At 42.5% G+C, this 19,721-nt stretch overlaps 1 protein-coding gene across 1 annotated transcript in view; it reads right to left on the reverse strand.

Annotated features, from left to right (window-relative positions):
* FNDC7 (fibronectin type III domain containing 7) overlaps positions 1-19,721 on the reverse strand; it is a 29,163-nt gene that overhangs the window by 5,909 nt on the left and 3,533 nt on the right. The window contains exons 3-10 of the mRNA XM_068966490.1: positions 18,326-18,580; positions 17,089-17,349; positions 12,918-13,175; positions 12,043-12,297; positions 10,319-10,576; positions 9,347-9,601; positions 5,340-5,594; positions 2,260-2,520 (exon numbers count right to left, since the gene is read on the reverse strand). Coding sequence (XP_068822591.1) covers positions 2,260-2,520; positions 5,340-5,594; positions 9,347-9,601; positions 10,319-10,576; positions 12,043-12,297; positions 12,918-13,175; positions 17,089-17,349; positions 18,326-18,580 — 2,058 coding nt within the window. The remainder of the gene's footprint in view (positions 1-2,259; positions 2,521-5,339; positions 5,595-9,346; positions 9,602-10,318; positions 10,577-12,042; positions 12,298-12,917; positions 13,176-17,088; positions 17,350-18,325; positions 18,581-19,721) is intronic.

Here is a 19,721-nt window from a genome sequence, read left to right on the forward strand (position 1 = left end):
TATATGCTAAGTACTGCGAGTCTAAGAGATTGCCATTTAGCAGAAATTACAGACATTCAACTCGCAGAAATACGGTGTGGTGACAATAATGTGTGCTGTGGCGTTATAAAGGAAAGAGGCAGATGAACTCAGCCTATGAGAACTGGAGAAGACTTCACAGAGGAGAGGGAATATGGGCTGGTGGAGTTCCCTTAGCGAGGAGTGCTGCATTAGCCCAGAAGCACGATGTGGCATAGTATGCATGTGTGGTAAGGGCAGAGGGGTGTGAGTGACTCCATATGAGTAGAGAATAGAGTCCTCTCAGTAAGGATGTTGGGGAATGAGCCAAGAACTGCACTGTCCAATAGAGTAGACACTCATCATATGTAGCTATGAGCACTCCAAATGTGGCTGGTCTAAACTGATATGTGCTGTGTTAAAAAACACACACAAGATTTTGAAGACTTACTATGGGAAAAATACAAAATTTTAAAATTGATTCCATGTTGAAAATTAGAATATTGTGGCTATATTGGATTAACTAAAATATATTCAAATTAATTTTGCCTGTTTCTTTTTACTTTTTTAATGTGGCTACTAGAAAATTTAAAATGTTCAGACTTACATTAAATTTCTGTTAGTACATGTATAGAGAGATAGAAGAGGGACAGATTGTAAGGGATGTTAAATCCCATGATCAGAGGACTGTATTTTATCCTATAGAGCAATGGAAAACTGAGAATTTTGTAGCAGGAAAGAAAGACAATTGGGTCAGTGTCCTGGAATAATAACTCTAGCAATAGTATGAAGACTGGTAAGAGGGTGGGAGGACAGGACTGGTGTAATAGTATAGGGGAGAGGTAGTGAGACCCTAAAGTACTGAAGTAGCTACAGGAATGAAGAGAAGAAGTTGGATTTAGAGACCATCATGGAGTGAAAAGAACAGCGCTTGGAGACTACTTAGATATGAAAAGTGAGGGAGAGAGGAAGCTGATGCCAGGGTTTTCAGGCTTGAAAACCTGAAACAAGGATGATGGGAGATCAGAAACTGCATGGGATCAGAAGTTCCTTTTGGTCTTGAGGAATTGAAATGCCTGGGGTGTATCTCTAAGTAGAGATAACATGTTTGAATATGGATTTAGAGATCAGAAGAAGAGAAGGGTTATAGGTAGAGATTTGGGAGCCTTTGAGTCTTAGTTTTCTCATTTATAAATTGGAGAAAATAAAATCTGTTGAACCTAACTTATAGAGTTATTTGAGCATTCAGTGAAATATTGAATATGAAAACACTTGATAAATTTTGAAGCATTATGCAAATACAGTGAGGTATCATTATTGACCTGTAGGCTCTGCTTCCTCAGAGCTCATCTTCAACCCAACAACCTACTCCTGTCCTTTTACATAGGGCCATGGTTTGGGCCAGCTTGTCCTCTGGACAAGCTAATGAAAAAGCAAGGAATCAGAGCATGACAGCCAAGGATAGTGAGAACACCCCCTGAAGAGGAACTGGCCTTGTTCCATCACCAGGAGCCGTCTTGAACCTTCTTGTCACCTACATATAACGGGAAATTTTAGATTCTGGTTATTAGTAAAGCTTTCTAAGCCAACATTTATTACTCTTCCTGCATTCCCGTGCAGAGTTATAGGACCTCATCATCTCTTTATTTTATAAATATATGAAAAAAATATGACAATGCCCTGGGCAAGGTAGCAGAAGGTGCTGGAATACAGAGCAGGAGAATTGCTTGTCTTTTTCTGTCAGCTCTGGTGAAATGGCAGTTGCTGACAGTCATGTTTTGTGATCACAGACTGTCTGCCCACTCGTATTTCCAAACCTAGCTTATGATTTATAAATTTGTTTTTCTCTCATCCTCCAACTCTCCCTCAATCATAAGTCTGAATCTGTGCAAATAAAGGTTCAAGTCTCTTAATTTCAGATATTCCATGTTGTCTGTCATTACCTCTAACCATGATAAAAACCTATCTTCAAATCTCAAAGCAGAAAATTGCTTTAAATCTATTTTACTGTTTAAGCAAGCATCTGGTCCTTTTTCTGAAGAGAGGGAGAGGGATGAAAGGAGTACCTCCAAATCAAATTATAATAAAGTATCACAATTCCAAAGGAGCTTGGAGTCCCCTGTTGCCAGAATCTGCCTATAGGATGTAGAAATGTCAGGCCCTTTTTGATCTTCCTACATAGCAAAGTGTGATTGCTCTTAGCCTTCATTCACAGATTGAGTCAAGGTTTAGTTTTAAATAAAGGGTCATAACTTTCTCTACCTGAATATATTTTTTTTGGACAGAAAGTAAGCTTCAGTCCTGTCTCAGCAACTGGTGAGACCATCACGGTATACACATCCCCGCAGGGTATCTCGGTAACATCACAGAAACTGAGGCCAGCGCTTGGGGCACATGTGAAAATGCCTTTGGAACCGTAGAGGTCGGTGCTGTAATTGGCAGAGCCCCTGGAGGCCTGCCAGTGGATCCGGATGCCATTAGGGCCCAGCCTATATAATTTCACCCCTAAAGGGCAGCAGACACCTGAAGAATAAAACAAACACATCACTATTCCACCATCACCACAAACCTAGCCTCTGCTACTATGGGAAACAGAGTAAGTGTCCTACTCTAAATGACAACTGATTAGAGCAAGATTTGAGGGGGTATCAAGTTCCTTCTGTACTGGGCCACATGATTAGAGATCTGTGTGTGAGGGTGAGGTGGGCCATGAGTTTTCAATAGAGAACAATGGAGAGTCCAAGTACTTGGCAGATATGAAGTGTATATGACTCAAACTTTATGAGTCAAATACACAGAATCCTTGTCAAGATCCTTCATAACATCCTACCCATAATACCCATAATATGATTTTTGTTGTTGTTTAGTCACTAAGTCATGTTTGACTCTTTGCAACCCCATGGACTGTAGCCCCCCAGGCTCATCTGTCCATGGGATTTTCCAAGCAAGAATATTGGAGTGGGTTGCCATTTCCTGCTCCAGGGGATCTTCCCAACCTGGGGATTGAACCTGCATCGCCTGCAAGTCTCTTGCATTGCAGGAGGGTTTTTTACCACTGAGCCACTGGGAAAGCCCATAATGATTTCAGTGGGATTCAATTTAGATATAATTAACTGCATTCAGCTTTGGTTGAAAAGACCTAAATTTTGCTGAGCTGAGTAACATGATCCTTGTCGCTGGTCCACACTTCATCTGTGCTAGCTGACTGGGTACTTTCCCTTTTTCCTTTACTGAATACCTTGAGCAGGCCACACATTAGATGTCAAATGGTGGATTCCTCAGTAAGCAAAATAAAGATGTTATTGTATAATAAATATTAATATAATTAGGTTCCTTTGATTCATTCTTTAAAAAAAGGTTTATTAGGTGTGAAGGTAAGCAGTGGACCATATTTCCAGAACTGGATATCCAGGTGAGAACTTAGGCAACAACTCTAATGAAAGAAATTATAAAGCAGATTACATATGTGTTCTGGGCTTCCCTGGTGGCTCAGATAGTACACAATCTGCCTGCAATGCAGAAGATCTGGATTCAATCCCTGGGTTGGGACAATCCCCTGGAAAAGCGAATGGTCACCCCTCCAGGATTCTTGCCTGGTGAATTCCATGGACAGAGGAGCCTGGCAGGCTACAGTCCTTGGGGTCGCAAACAGTCGGTCATGACTGCTGCTGCTGCTGCTGCTGCTAAGTTGCTTCAGTCGTGTCTGATTCTGTGTGACCCCATAGACAGCAGCCTACCAGTCTCCCTCGTTCTTGGGATTTTCCAGGCAGGAGTACTGGAGTGGGGTGCCATTGCCTTCTCCACGGACATGACTGAGTGACCAACAAATGCACACAAAGCAACTTAGCACATAGCACGCAGCAGGTTTTAAATGCTTTCACACCATAATCATTCCTATTTCTCTTACCAATGAGGAAATAGAATCAGGGAATAAGATAAGGCAGGACAGTTTAAGAAGCCATATCTTTAGACTCCTAAGTTGAAGACTCACTCTACTGCCTTTGAAAGTGAAGTCACTCAGTCGTGTCTGCCTCTTTGTGACCCCATGGACTGTAGCCTACCATGCTCCTCCATCCATGGGATTCTCCAGGCAAGAGTACTGGAGTGGTTGCCATTTCCTTCTCCAGGGGATCTTCCCTGGGATTGAACCCGGGTCTCCTGCATTCCAGGCAGACGCTTTAACCTCTGAGCCACCAGGGAAGCCCCCTACTGCCTTTGGGATGCCAAAATTTTATTTTTTAATTTATTTATTTTTAAATTTTTGTCAAAAGACTTATGGGATCTTAGTTCCCTGACCAAGGATCAAACCTGAGCCCCTTGTAGTGGAAGCATAAAGTCTTAACCACTGGACAGCCAGGGAAGTCCTATGAAAATTACTTTTCACCTCTCCCACCCCATGCCTCAGAACAGATGCAGCTAACTGGTGTGGTACTCACACCTCATTAAGCCTGAGAGCCATCCCATTAATCTTGAGAGTTTTTTTTTTTTTTTTTCCTGAAACAGTGCTCTAAACAGCCACTGTAGTGGACTAGAATCATACCAGTGAAACCTTATTTGTTAACCCTGTACCACTCCTTAATTCTCCCGCCATTCCCTAATTGTTAGGCCTTTGTGAAGAACAAAATGCAATACTTGCTCTTGAAGCCTGTTAAAATAAGATACCATAGGAGAAGCTGGAGTGATTTAGAAGAGAGAGGTAGTAGCACAATAATACTGAGAAACAAAAAATTCAAGCCAAATAGAATCTATGATCTAAATGCTTTCTGAAAACTCTGCCAGGCTGAGTTACTCTGTGCTACATGTAGCTAGATCATATATAAACCAAGCCTTCTTTCAGAGAAAGCCCACTTGAACCTTGTTATCAAGGAGTTCATTCACCAGCTACCAACAGGGTTTCCCAGGTGGTGCTAGTGGTAAAGAACCCACCCGTCAATGCAGGAGACAAGAGACACAGATTTGATCCCTGGGTTGGGAAGATCCCTGGAGGAAATGGCAACCCACTCCAGGATTATTGTGTGGAGAATCCCATGGAAAGAAGAGCCTGGTGAGATACAGGGCTACAGTCCTATGGACGGAGAAACCTGGCAGGCTACAGTCCAGGGGGTCGCAAAGGGTCAGGCACAACTGAAGTGACTTAGCATGGACCAACAGAAGCCTCTGAAGCTTTGAGGTTCTGAATCAAGAGGAAAATTGCAAACATTTTAGAAAGTAATCTGAATTTATCATGCAAGCTTGGTGGAGATGCAGCATGCTTTTAAATGAGATGGAAGGGCTTATGTCTGGATCTATAATAGTCAAGGTCCTTGTTGATACTCTAGAACTAGAGACTAGATTTCACTTACTAGAGGAGTAACTTTGGTAGGCGCAGTCCGCAGTCAACCCAGTGGCACTAACTGCTTTTACTGCCACTGAGTAATTGATGCCGCATGTGATGCATCCCAGGAGGCAGTGGTTTCGATGGGTGTGACACTTTGACTGTCCCGTGTGTGACTGCAGAACCGTCACATAGGTTAGGGCCCCAGTCCCAACCGTCCAGCTCACGTTGATTACTGACTGAGTGACCTGAGTTACCATCAGACTGGCTGAGCAGCACGGCGCTCAAATGGGGAAAAAGAAAAAAATTGGGAATTTATTTCCACTAAGGATTATTTGTGAAAAACAACAAAGCATGGTATTCTGTCTGTCTTTCAGTCAGTATCCTAGATTTCTCAAACCTTTAACTGTTAATCAAAATATCCTTAATAACTATAAATGGAACATAACTTTTAAAAATTGTGAATCACTGTATTGTGACTTATATGACATTGAACATCAACTATACTGCAATAAAAAATTGTTAAAAACTTTAAAAATGTCCTTTTGTTAAGCAAAATCTCATTCTCTCTGATACATTATTTAACATCACTGTATATAGCAAGTGCTTTCCCCAAGAACGAAGTTCACTAACTGGCTGTGGGTAATTAATGTGTGGTTCTCCCCAAATTTTTTCAGTATAAGAAAGAAATCCTTTGTTGTTCTTCAGGTTTAATGACTCCAGTTGCAAATTTCAATGCAATGGTTGCATTTGCCTCTTCTCCTAATACGTATTATCACATTTGCAATAAAATGTGTTTCGCCTTTCTCAGGCATTTCATAGTACATAGTTGATCAGTCAGTTCAGTCACTCAGTCGTATCCAACTCTTTGCAACCCCAAGGACTGCAGTATGCCAGGCCTCCCTGTCCATCACCACCTCCTGGACCTTGCTCAAACTCATGTCCATCGAGTTGGTGATGCTATCTGGCCATCTCATCCTCTGTTGTCCCCTTCTCCTCCTGCCCTCAATCTTTCCCAGCATCAGGGTCTTTTCCAATGAGTCAGTTCTTTGCATCAGGTGGCCAAAGTATTGGAGTTTCAGCTTCAGCATCAGTCCTTCCAGTGAATATTCAAGACTGATTTCCTTTAGGATGGACTGGTTTGATTTCATGGCAGTCCAAGGGACTCTCAAGAGTCTCCCCAACACCACAATTCAAAAGCATCAATTCTTCTGCGCTCAGCTTTCTTTATAATCCAACTCTCACATCCATACATGACTACTGGAAAAACCATAGCTTTGACTAGACAGACCTTTGTTGGCAAAGTAATGTCTCTGCTTTTTAATATGTTGTCTAGGTTGGTAATAGCTTTTCTTCCAAGGAACAAGAGTCTTTTAATTTCATGCCTACAGTCACCATCTGCAGTGATTTTGGAGCCCTCCCGCAAATAAAGTCTGTCACTGTTTCCATTATTTTCCCATCTATTTGCCATGAAGTGATGGGACTGGATGCCATGATCTTAGTTTTCTGAATATTGAGTTTTAAGCCAACTTTTTCACTCTCCTCTTTCACTTCCATTAAGAGGCTCTTTAGTTCTTCACTTTATGCCATAAGTGTGGCGTCATCTGTGTATATGAGGTAATTGATATTTCTCCCGGCAATCTTGATTCCAGATTGTGCTTCATCCAGGCCGGCATTTCACGTGATGTACTCTGCATATAAGCTAAATAAGCAGAGTGACAATATACAGCCTGACCTTGACATACTCCTTTCCTGATTTGGAACCCAGTCTGTTGTTCCATGTCCATTTCTAACTGTTGCTTCTTGACCTGCATACAGATTTCTCAGGAGGCAGATCAGGTAGTCTGGTATTTCCTGTCTCTTAAAGAATTTTCCACAGTTTGTTATGATTCACATAGTCAAAAGCTTTGGCATAGTCAGTAAAGCAGAAGTAGATGTTTTTCTGGAACTCTCTTGCTTTCTCCATGATCCAATGGATGTTGGCAATTTGATCGCTAGTTTCTCTGCCTTTTCTAAATCCAGCTTGAACATCTGGAAGTTCTTGGTTCACATACTGTTAAAGCCTGGCTTGGAGAATTTTGAGCATTATTTTGCTAGCATGTGAGATGAGTGCGATTGTGCGGTAGTTTGAACATTCTTTGGCATTTCCTTTCTTTGGGATTGGAATGAAAACTGACTTTTTCCAGTCCCGTGGCCACTGCTGAGATTTCCAAATTTGCTGGCATATTGAGTGCAGGACTTTCACAGCATCATCATGAGCATCTGTAATTTCATCACCTCCACTAGCTTTGTTCATAGTGATGCTTCCTAAGGCTCATTTGACCTCACATTGCAGGATGTCTGGCTCTAGGTGAATGATCACATGATCGTGGTTATCTGGGTCGTGAACATCTTTTTTGTACAGTTCTTCTGTGTATTCTTGCCACCTCTTCTTAATATCTTCTGCTTCTGTTAGGTCCATACCATTTCTGTCCTTTATTGTGCCCATCTTTGCATGAAATGTTCCCTTGGTATCTCTAATTTTCTTGAAGAGATCTCTAGTCTTTCCAATTCTATTGTTTTCCTCTGTTTCCTTGCATTGATCACTTAGGAAGTCTTTCTTATCTCTCCTTGCTATTCTTTGGAACTCTGCATTCAAATGGGTATATACTTCCTTTTCTCCTTTGCCTTTCACTTCTGTTCTTTCTCAGCTATTTGTAAGGCCTCCTCAGATAACCATTTTGCCTTTTTGCATTGTGATATAAAACATATCATAGTTGATATAAAACCTTATAACATAGTTTATATAAAAGCTTAAAATATTCTAAGAGTACCACAATCAATTCTCAACTCTTCAAAGATCCATTATACAGCATATAGGATATTGGGAACCTTTCTGCATATTTGGCATTGTCCCTATTCTGCCGCCTTTTATGTTTCAACTCCTCTGTTCCAAAGTGCCATCTATCGTTATATATAAGCGAAAATAAGACCCAAAGGCTTTAAGTAATTTGCTATATTTCATTCACACACGATGTTATCAAGTAATAACAGCTTTCTTTTATCAAGCTCCTACCATACAGCAGGCACTATGCTAAGTGCTTTGCAGCATAAAAAATGTAATATTCACAACCACCCAATGAAGCCATTATCCTCTTCTACCAATTAGGAAACTGAAACTCAGAAAGCCTTTTTTAGAGAAAGATTTGAAAGGGCTGAACCAAAGAAATAAATAATAAGCCAGCTCATTTGGTCACTTGTTAGATGCTTTGGTAGATTGTGTCATGGGGAATATGAAGTCAAAGAAATGTTTTTGCAGAGTCAGTGGATTCCTCCTTTGATGTTGGTGTATGAATATACTAGAGCCTTCAGATGATATTTATATGGAACCTGTGTTGAAAGTTTTCTAAGACTTGGGCTGTTTGAAAGGCTTCTCTGAGATTAATGTATTTCTACCACACTTAGGGTAAATCAAGTCATAAAGTTCATGTCCTAAAACAATTCCTAAGGACCCCACTAGAACTAAGTTTCAGGTTGCAGTTGCTACATACCCATTTCTTTCTTTTTTAAAATTATTTGTTATTGGAGTATAGTTGTTTTACAATGTTGTTAGTTTCCACTGTCCAGCAAAGTGACTCAGCCATACATATACATATATCCCCTCTGTTTTGGACTTCCTTCCCATTCAGGTCCCCACAGTGCATTAAGTAAAGTTCTCTGACCTACACAGTAGGTTCTCATTAGTTGTCTATTTTATACTTAGTATCAGTAGTACATATGTCAATCCCAATCTCCCAGTTCCTCTCACTTATTTCCCCTATCTATACATTTTTTCTCTACGTCTGTGTCTCTGTTTGGGCTTTGCAAATAAGATCATCTATACCATTTTTCTAGATTCCTCGTGTAAATGATATTATACGATATTTACTTTTCTCTTTCTGACTTCACTCTGTATGAACCCTCTAGGTCCATCCATGCCCTTACAAATGACCCAATTTCATTCCTTTTTCTGGTTGACTGATATTCCATTGCATTCCATTGTATGTAGTTACATACCTGTCTCTAGAGGCACACTGTAGCTGGGCAGGCTCCGTCCTGCGGGTGTTTCGGCCACAGCAGTGACAGAGAACACTGAGCCACAGGGCAAGCCCCCCAGGGTGCAGGACTCTCCGGTGCTGCTGCACTGGTGCCGCCCTTTCTCCCCCTGGGCAGTCACTGTGTAAGTGGCCTCATCATTAGTGGATCGCCAGCGCACGTTAATCATGGAAAAGTCATCCTTTGAAATGTTTTTGATTTCAGGACTGCAAGGAGCTAAGAGATTTTAGATTATGAACTGAAACAGAGTCAAGAAATATCACATGTGACTTTTGGTCTAACACTTGTACACTTGTTTTCTCCCCTAAATGAGATGATTCCTTTCAACCATACCTTGTGCTCAGGCCAAATTCCTAGAACCTTTGTGTGGAAACCTTGCTGACATTGACAGATGGTATTAGATTCCCACAGCGTTGGGCTAACTGGAAAATGTTAAGGAGCCATTTGAACTCCAAAACCAAAAGTAATTAAGACAAACATTTGCACCTTCATGGTATGACTATAGGCAGGTGCCCCAAAGCTGCTGCTGCTGCTGCTGCTGCTGCTGCTGCTAAGTCGCTCAGTCGTGTCCAACTCTGTGCGACCCCATAGATGGCAGCCCACCAGGCTCCTCCACCCCTGGGATTTTCCAGGCAAGAGTACTGGAGTGGGTTGCCATTGCCTTCTCCAGCCCCAAAGCTAGGAGGATGTGAATGGCTGAGGTAATCACCAGCCAATCCTTCCACTCTCCCCAGGGTTTCCTGTTTCTTGCTGACCTCTTTCCCTCTTCCACCTTCTCTTCTGCCTCTCCTTCATAAGAGGGTCTCTCAGGATCCCTACCAAGAGTCATTAATGGCAGTTAACCTTTTTACCATACTTGCTGAATGCCTTTCCTGAGGGACATAGAGGTGAGCCATCCAGACGTCGGTGAACAAAATCCTTGCTGTATCATACCTGTGGTTATGAATTGGGAAGTACATGACGTATTGCTGCCCCGGACTTCGCTGAAGGAATACACCGTGATGTTGTACTTGGTGTCACACTCCAGAGCAGAAAGCGTGCAAGCCGGAGCCGTGTCGTTACACTCAACCACATTGAACCCATCCACAGCCTTTGTTTCATAAAGTTCAGCACCTCGGACGGGAGACCAGACAATCTCTACTCTGTCACTGGACACCAGCACAGGGTTAATGTCACTAGGACAACAGGGAGCTGAAAGCAGGAGTAGAGAGAAGGATGTCAGTACAGGAGCCACGCTGTCAGAGGGCCGTTGAGTCCCAGCGTCTCCGTGCCCAGGAGTCTCTGCAGTCACTGTAAGAATCTCCTACAGGTCTGTCCAACAGTGATCCTCCCTGACACCCACTACATAGAGGGTAACTTCTCTCTGCATGACATTCAAGGTTACAGTAACCTCTACCCTGTCGACACATCCAGCTGCTCCCCACACCCCCTGCCTCACCTGACTTCTTAATTCCCCACCCAACGTGCATGTTTTTTCCATGTGTTTCTAAGACTGTGTCCCCTCTACTGGAATGTGGGACCATTCTCCTGCCTGACAAAATCACATTTAGTCTAACTTCTAGATTCTATCAGTCTTTCCAAACTCTAAGCTAGATAAAACTACGGGGTGGAGGCGAGGAGGAAGCCTTGCATTAGTATATTTTAGAAGAGCCCTACATTACCTCATGGACAAATTGTGGCAAATGTCTAACTCATATGGGGTTTCCCTGGAATGCTCTTGCTCCACCGACATTCCAGTCATCCTTAAAGATCCAGTTCAAAACCACTCCCTCTGGAAGGCCCTTGAGACCTTATTGATGGCCTCTGACTCCAAATTCCAAAGGCACCAATTATTTGATTCCCTCATCTGGATAAAAATGTATGTAATCCAGCTATAATTGTTATTTAAATAGTTGTATTACTGTATTCTTATTTGTACATATGGTTAATTTTCAGTCTCTCACTCCATTCATTCTTTTAAAATTGAGCATCTCCCATATGCCAGTCACACTATGATAAGCATTCAGGATGAAAAGATGAATGAGATATAATCCCTGCCCTGTAGAAGGCCCAAGTCTAGTGCAGGAGAATAATAGTAACAGCAATAAAGCTGCTAATAAAAATATTTGCACTGTGCTTTCCTTACATACAAAGACCCTTTCACATTCATGTACTTCTGATTATTTGTCCCATTTTGCAGTGGTGGATACTAAGGGACTTAACAAGGTAGACATCATTATTTCCACTTTACAAATGAGTTAGTGGTCAAGTTAGGACTTCAGCCCAGGTGTCCTACTCCAGAACTCTCTACACCATGTGGCATCTTTGCCATTGCACCTCTGTCTTCTGGGCTTGGAGAAAGAGTGAACTCTGAGACCTAAGGATTGCCTTCCCTTCAGCATCCAGAACAGTGATGAACAATGAGTAGATCTGGATGGAGGGTTCAGTTTTTCAGAGCAAGCTTGAATAGCAACAATCTTTCCTTTCTTCTCACTCCTAAACCTTGTATTCTTGTTAAGGTTGAGTCCACTTAGTCCAAATTCCCCAGGAAAGAACTCACTTTCCATTCTTGGACCTAAAATGACTCCCAGGTAGTCAAGGAGTGCAATGGGTGGTCCATTCTGCTACTGACTTTAGTGAACTCAGAACTCCCTTTACAAACATCAAGCGCAACTCACCTGTGGTATAATTAAACACATCACCCAAAGGACTCTGCCCTGCCTTGTTATAGGCAAAAACACTAATAAAGTAAGTGAAGCCACACTCAGATAAGAAATTGCACTGGGTGAGGGAAGTGTTGCAATGTACTTCCAAGCCATCATCACTCTTCACGAAGGCCACGTAGTAATCACCCAGATCCACATTGGACCAAGCTACAGACAGGTGGCCAGGAGGATCTTCTTGGATCGCCACTCTTCCAGGTGCACAAGCAACTAGGAAATGATAAATGAAAAGGAGTGTGAGAGTACTCCAAGAGATTTTCTTTGCAGCTTTGCATAGTAGCTGTTCACTAAATGTTAGTTCACATTTTCAAAACGCACAAATATTTCTAAGTTGAAGTGTAGACTTCCACATATGTATGTCTTTATCTCGTTGATAAGAATGAAAGAGGGCGGATATCTAAACACATATTCCAAACTATAGCCATTCCCTGTTTATCTTAAAGAATAGCTCTTACCAGGCCTAGGTCTGTGAAACATGATGTAAATAAGGGGCTGCACAGCTAGAGCTGTTATCAAACTGGATCTTAGAATATTTACAACTTTACAAATGCAAAAGAAAATAGACTGATTAGTGAAAGATCTAGAAGAGGAAACCGGCCTCTTAATTTTCAAAGTGCTTTTTCCAATGCACGAGATCTGGTTTCACTATCAACATTATTCAGACTCCTCAGAATGTTCAACTCTATGCTTTCATTCAGAGTAGGCTTTTGCTTTCATTTGTTCTAGTGCATTCTGGAATATTCTGGAACATTGTGATGTAATTATTTGTTTCCCTAAGGTCAGCCACTTGGGCTTGCCAGACCCCCGTGATCTCGCTCCTGTTTACATACCGGTTTTCAAAGTCACTGCTGAAGTCGATCTGCTAGATCCGGCATCATTACTTGCTGAAACTGAAATCAGGTACTTGGTTCCACACTGGAGAGAATAGATGGTGCAGGAACTGAAAGCTGTACTGCAGCTCAACCTGGAAGAGTCACTCAAAGCCATCACGGTATAGTTGAAGGCTCCTTCTGTTGGTGCCCACGAAACAGATGCCTTCAGAGCACCACTATCAAAAGAGACTTGAATGTTTTCAGGAGTACCTGGACCTACATTTTTGAGAAACAATTGACATTTTGCAGTAGACTCAAGAACCCAAGTAAGATTTGGCCTAGCAATATTGAGGAGCTTGAAGGATGAAGTACTCCATTAACAGGATAATTGCAAGTGTACAAAGCATAAAACTGGGATTAAGGGTACCTGAGAACTGGTAATACACCCACCATTAACGATGCAAACTCGGAACTAGCTATGACTTTGCCAGGTTATTTAATCTTTCTGTTATTTTTTAATGTGTAAAATTTATCTAATATCAGTCCCTAGCACATATAAGTGCTGAGTAAACATATTTTGAGTCTTTTGTAATTAATTTATTTGGCTATGCCAGGTCTTAGCTGTGGTGTGTGGGATCTAGTTTCCTGACCAGGGATCGAACCTGGCCCCATTGTATTGGGAACATAGAGTTCCCAATGGCTCCTAGTGGCTAAGACCACTTAGCCACTGGACCACCAGGGAAGTCTCAATCAACATATTTTGAATGTGTGAATGAGTGAACACACAATCTGATAAGTGATTGAAGTAATTAAATGAAATTATAAATATGATGGGCTAGGAGAGCCAAGTGGGTATGTCATTAAGATGTAGATAAAGTATTCTATTATAGATTGATAAAGTTAGATTAGCTTCAGCAGCATTTCTTCTTTACTTTTGATACATGCTAAGACATGTAAGAGCTTTTAGGTCCCTGTTGTTAAAAGAAAAGCAGACTTCCTTTCATTCTAAACCAAAGGGAAGGAAGGGAAGTGTCAAGTGTGATGACCACACAGGAAGTCAGTTTTTTATTGTCTCCAAAACAATTTCCTCTACGATATTAAAAGTAGGCCTTCCTTTCCTCAGGGTTGTCCTCTTAAAAAAGCTTGAGGAGTGTTCTCCTGGGCTGGGAAGGAGAAAAGTTGGCCTCAGTCCTCTGGAATCTGTGCTATAATAAGGCCCACCTCACAAACCTTCAGTTCAGTTCAGTTGCTCAGTCATGCCCAACTCTTTGCAACCCCATGGACTGCAGCATGCCAGGCCTCCCTGTCCATCACCAACTCCCGGAGTTTACTCAGACTCATGTCCATTGAGTCAGTGATGCCATCCAACCATCTCATCCACAGACCTTAGAGAACAGCTATGTGCAGAGGCTAGCACCCTTCAGACACATATGGTGGGGTGGGGGATGTGGGATTAAACAGGAAAGGCTCTGTGTGAGGAAACTGGGACTCAGCTCGTCCTCTGCAAGGCAGACACGAGCCATGTTTCCCCTGCAGGCCATCTTGAGAGGCCCCCTCTTCTGCTATATGGTCAGCTCATCTGCAGACGCAGATCTACCCTGGGGTAATGCTGGGCCCAAGGCTGGTAGTGGTCATCTGCAGTATTTTAGGACAATCTGATTCTCCCACGTGGGGCATGGGAAGCACCAAAAAGACATATGTCAAAGTCTTCACCCCTAGTACTCCAGAAGGTGATCCCATTTGGAAATAAGGTCCTAGCAAGTGTAATCAGTTGAGATCATTAGGTTGATCCTAACCCAATATGACTGAAAACCTTATAAGAGAAAGTTTGGGATGTCCCTGGGGGTCCAGTGGTTGAGAGTCCACCTGCCAATGAGTACCACAACTACTGAAACCTGTGTGCTCTAGAGCCCGTGCTCCACAGTAAGAGAAGCCATTGCGATGAGAAAGAGAGCCCACACACTGTGACAAACAATAGCCCCCACTTGCCACAGCTGAAAAAACCCTGCATGAAGCAACAAAGACCCGGAGCAACCAAAAATAAATAAATAAATAAACAAATTTTTAAAGAAGATAAAATTTGGACACAGACATACACATACAGGGAGAATGCCATGTGAACACAAAGATGACCGTCTACAAGCCAAGGAGAAGGGCCTGAACATACCATTTCCTCACAGTCCTCAGAAGGAACCAATCCTGCCAATTCCTTGATTTCAGACTCCTATGCACTCCAGAGCCATGAGATAATAAACTTCTGTATCACCTAGTTTGTGGTACTTTGTTGTGGCAGCCCTAGCAAACTAATACAGAATCTAGGTCTAAAGTCTCTAAAACTTTTTAAAACATAGGGAAACAAGTGAAGAGGAAGGCTTTAAGAGACCAGTCATCTTTAGGAGATGGCTCTCCCTGTTCCCCAGCCTGATGTAGATGCTCCCCTGTGCCACCCTGTGCCTGTTAGTTAGTGTTAGTCACTCAGTCATGTCTGACTCCCTGTGACCCCATGGACTACAGCCCACCAAGCACCTCTATCCATGGAATTTCCCAGGCAAGAATACTGGAATGGGTTGTCATTCCTTTCTCCAGGGAATCTTTCCAACCCAGGGGTCGAACCCAGGTCTTCTGCATTGCAGGCAGATTCCTTACCATCTGAGCCACCAGGGAAGCCCCCCTGTGCCTGTGCATCTTTCCATCAAAGAACCTGTTACCCAGAAATGTAACCATTATTTACACATTGGCCCCTCCTGGGACACAATCAATTCTTCGGGTGTAGCAATCATGCCTTATTTGATTTTGTATGCTCATCAGCTAACGATGCTCAGCATATAGCAGGCCCTCAGTAAATGTCTGTGGAAGGAAAGAATGAGTGAATGCCTTGGAAGAGGCCCAGGGGAGACTGGTTTATCATAGACATTCTAACTCACCAGGCCCATCATGAATCGCCTTAGGGTCACCTTGTTATAATTCCTTCCTAGAGAAGTATTATAAAAGGCAAACCCTTCTCTTCTCCCTACATTTCAGCCTTGGCTCAGAGACAAGGCAACTTTCACTGCCCTTCAAACTTAGGCACTGTTGGAGAGGACATTTCGGTTTTCTTTCTGCCTTTTCCTTGGACATCCTCAAGAGATGAAAGAGTTAATCTGATTGGTGAGTCTGGCATCTATTAGGCTTCATTGTGGACTTCCCTGCTGGCTGGCTCAGTGATAAAAGAATCCATCTGTCAATGCAGGAAATGAGGGTTCAATCCCTGGGTTGGGAAGACCCCCTAGAGGAGGAAACGGCCACTCACTCCAGTATTCTTGCCTGGGAAGTCCCATGGACAGAGGAGATTGGATGGGCTACAGTTCATGAGTTTGCAAAAGAGTCAGACATGACTTGGAGACTCAATAACAGGCTTCATTGTCAGAGGATGGCTCACGCTGTCTCAAGAGAAGGGAAAATCTCCCCCCTTCCCTCTCTCTCCCTCTTATTCGTTGGGCTCATAGCCGCACCTCAGTTTGGGCTTCCAGTTATCATGGAGTAGGAGGCCCTGGTTGGTCTCCCTGGGATGGTGATGGTGAGAACACACACCGTGCTCCAGCTTCTCGGCCTACAGCTGGAGGAGAGGTAGTGGGAAGCCCCGTGTTGGCCTCAGGCCTACAGAGAGGGCTTTGGGAAATACGTCTGAAATATCATTTCTCACCACATCAGGAAGTTTAAAATTCTCATCATAACAGGAAGTTTATTTTGCTTGCTGCTATGTCTCTAGGGTAATACCACCTCAAAATTTGGACACACTCATTAAATGTCTGCTGAATAAATCCTTATTTGGCCCAATTCTTTTTGTCTATACTCTTGGTCTAAACCTAGGAAGGGACAAGAGGTAACTGGAAAGCCTAACAAGAATTGTTTCCTGCTGTGTGATATTGAACACGTATGCTCAATCAGCTACGGGGCGGTGGGGGTGAGGTAGACATGGGGTTACCATGCTCTGTGTACTCTGAGCAGCATTTCTTCACACATGCAGAGGGCATTGAAACTACTTGGGGGGAATTGCCAACACACTATAAATAAGCTCATAATAAGTTTAAATATCTGCTGCCAGCTGCTCTGTACTTATCACTTATCGCTGCTCTCATTGGCTGCAGTGCACAGCCCTTCTCATTAATCAAAAAGGAAAATGTATGGGGCTGAGCTGAGAAGTCCTTACTTGTTCTCTGATTGCAGGTGGAGTCATCCCCAGGGGTTCCATTGGCATTCCATGCATAGGCCTTTATGGTGTAGAGAGTCCCGGAGTCTAAACTGGTGAATGTCAAGGAGGTGTTGGTGGTATTTTCTTTCCATATTCTACCCAAACCATTAGCTTGCATAATGGACACAGAGAATCCAATGGCCATATATACAGCTTCCCACTGCACAAGAATAGAGTCTGAACTTGGAGAGCTTACTTGTAGAATAGGTGCCGCCAGTACTGCAAAGACAAGAACATGTCCATTTGCATTATGTAAGTGCGATCAAGGATAATTCAAATTTAGGAATAGAAAATTTGAGCTTGATTATCCATATTATGAAAAAATTATTTGCTTTGCAATAGGATTCATGTCAGAGTTGTTATATTTGTTATTTAAATGTGTATTAATTCCAGATGACTCAGCAGATGACTCAGAGTGGCAGGTGGTGCTAGTGGTAGAGAACCTGCCTGCCAATGCAGGAGACATAAGAGACGTAGGTTCAATCCCTGGGTTGGAAAGATCTCCTGGAGGAGGATATGGCAACCTACTCCAGTATTCTTGTGTGGAGAATCCCATGGACAGAGGATCCTAGCAGGCTACAGTCCACAGGGTCACAAAGAGTCAGACACGACTGAAGCGACTTAGCACACACACACAGCAGAGGAATGGGAACAGAAATTCTAATATTAGAATTCAACTGGAAGTTGGTAAGAAATTAGATAAAACCTCTTAATCATAAAATAAATCAATAAGAGAAATGATAATTTATACTATTTTAATGTGCACACAACCTTTCAGAAGTATGCCAAGGTATAACTTCATCAAACCAATTTAAGTCATGCTGATGACAAACTTGAACTGGTTTTATTTTAAATAAGTCAAAGCAGCAAAATCACTCCTACGTGCCCATCATATCTTCATAGATAACCGAGGTTAAAAACAGAAATCCCTTTTTCAGAGATTTTAAAAGCAGGGATGCTTTTTAACAAAGCCCCAAAATGGGTTTTATTTTCCAAAGCATCTGGAATTTAAATACCACCTCCTCCACAGTTATTTGAATTAAAAAAAAAAAAAAGTGTCACTTGGTGGCTTTCACTTCTGGGCCCTCGATCATCAGCACTCACAAGACAAAGAATTACATCATGCATTTGCAGCCTCAGTACAATTGATTCAGGTCACAAGCAATTGCTCAGCAGAGGATGAGCATCTAGCTACCTGTCTTTGCCTGTTTTGGAGGTGATGCCTGGCTTCTCCCTGCAGGACTGATGGATCTGATGGTGATCTGGTACAAGGTTGCAGCTTTCAGGCCAGTCACAGTGCCTGGGGAATTGGCCACCGTGGTCTCAATGACAGTGTTCCCGTCTTCGGCTGTGAGGAGGTAACTGGTGGCCCCTGGCACTGTAGCCCATTCCACAGTGATACTGTTGCTGATTTTTGAATAAGCCTGATCAATAGTGGGTATTTTGGGAGCTAAAAGAAATTTTGAAGATGTACATTAGTTAGAGTACCTATAAAGATTACTTCTTTCTTCATTTTACTCTTCAAACTAAGTCATTCTCATGCCATCCTTCAGACATAAACTTTGCCCTTATTTTCCTGATCAAGAAAAAAAAAAGAAAGATGGAAAAAAAAAAAAAAAAGGTAAAGCTACTACTTTTCAGAAGAGAGTCAGAAAGCTCAAAGTTCCCATTCAGGAATAGGATTTCAAAGAGGTTTTTCCCAGTTGCCTCTTTTTGTACTTTTAAAACAGTTAAGTAAGAATGGGGAATAATTTTGAGAAAGAACTCTGAGGGGAGGGAGAGAGTAAGGGAAGGACTTCTCTCTGGAGGATTCTACTCCAACTTGGCATCTTGTGAATCCCCAGCCTGCTTTGTCCCTAATCTCGCCTCCCTGCCCCACAATTGTGCTCCACGGCCTCTAGTGATGACCCACCTCCATCCCCCATCCCTGCCATAGCTGTGATTTCCATTCATGCACTTTGCACACTTCCCAAGTGGTATTTCACCTAATGGAAAAGGAGGGAGAATTGAGATGTTTCATAATTGTACTGTTTTAGTATTATCAGAGTATAACAATTTTCAGATTCTTCTATATAAAATATTTAAAATTAAACTTTATTCTCTCCTTCTCTATCAAAATATCTGCCCCAGAATAAGAATGAGTTGCTGTGGTCCCTCCTCATCTGGACCTGGCCATGGTTTGCCAGGAGGCGATGAATGCTTATGTTATGAGTTTACACTAGGCATTCCTATACTTTGGGAATGGGGCAGGAGATACAAGATGGCAATCAGATTGACTACTCTGCAAAACTCCATGGACACAAAAATGCTCTAGGTGTAGGAGGTCCAAGTGGAAGAAGAGGTCAAACCAAAATTGCTGGGTTTTATGTTTAATGAACTGCAATTGTGGGCTTCCCTGGTGGCTCACTGGTAAAGAATCTGCTTGCCAATGCAGGAGATGCAGGTTAGATCCCTAATCCAGGAAAATCCCCTGGAGAAGGAAATGGCAACTCACTTAAGTATTCATGCCTGGGAAATCCCACGGACAGAGGAGCCTGGTGGGCTACCGTCCGTGGGGTCGCAAAGGAATCGAACACAACTTAGCAACTAAA

The sequence above is a fragment of the Capricornis sumatraensis genome, chromosome 2 (assembly GCF_032405125.1).
Source record: "Capricornis sumatraensis isolate serow.1 chromosome 2, serow.2, whole genome shotgun sequence".
Taxonomy (NCBI): domain Eukaryota; kingdom Metazoa; phylum Chordata; class Mammalia; order Artiodactyla; family Bovidae; genus Capricornis; species Capricornis sumatraensis.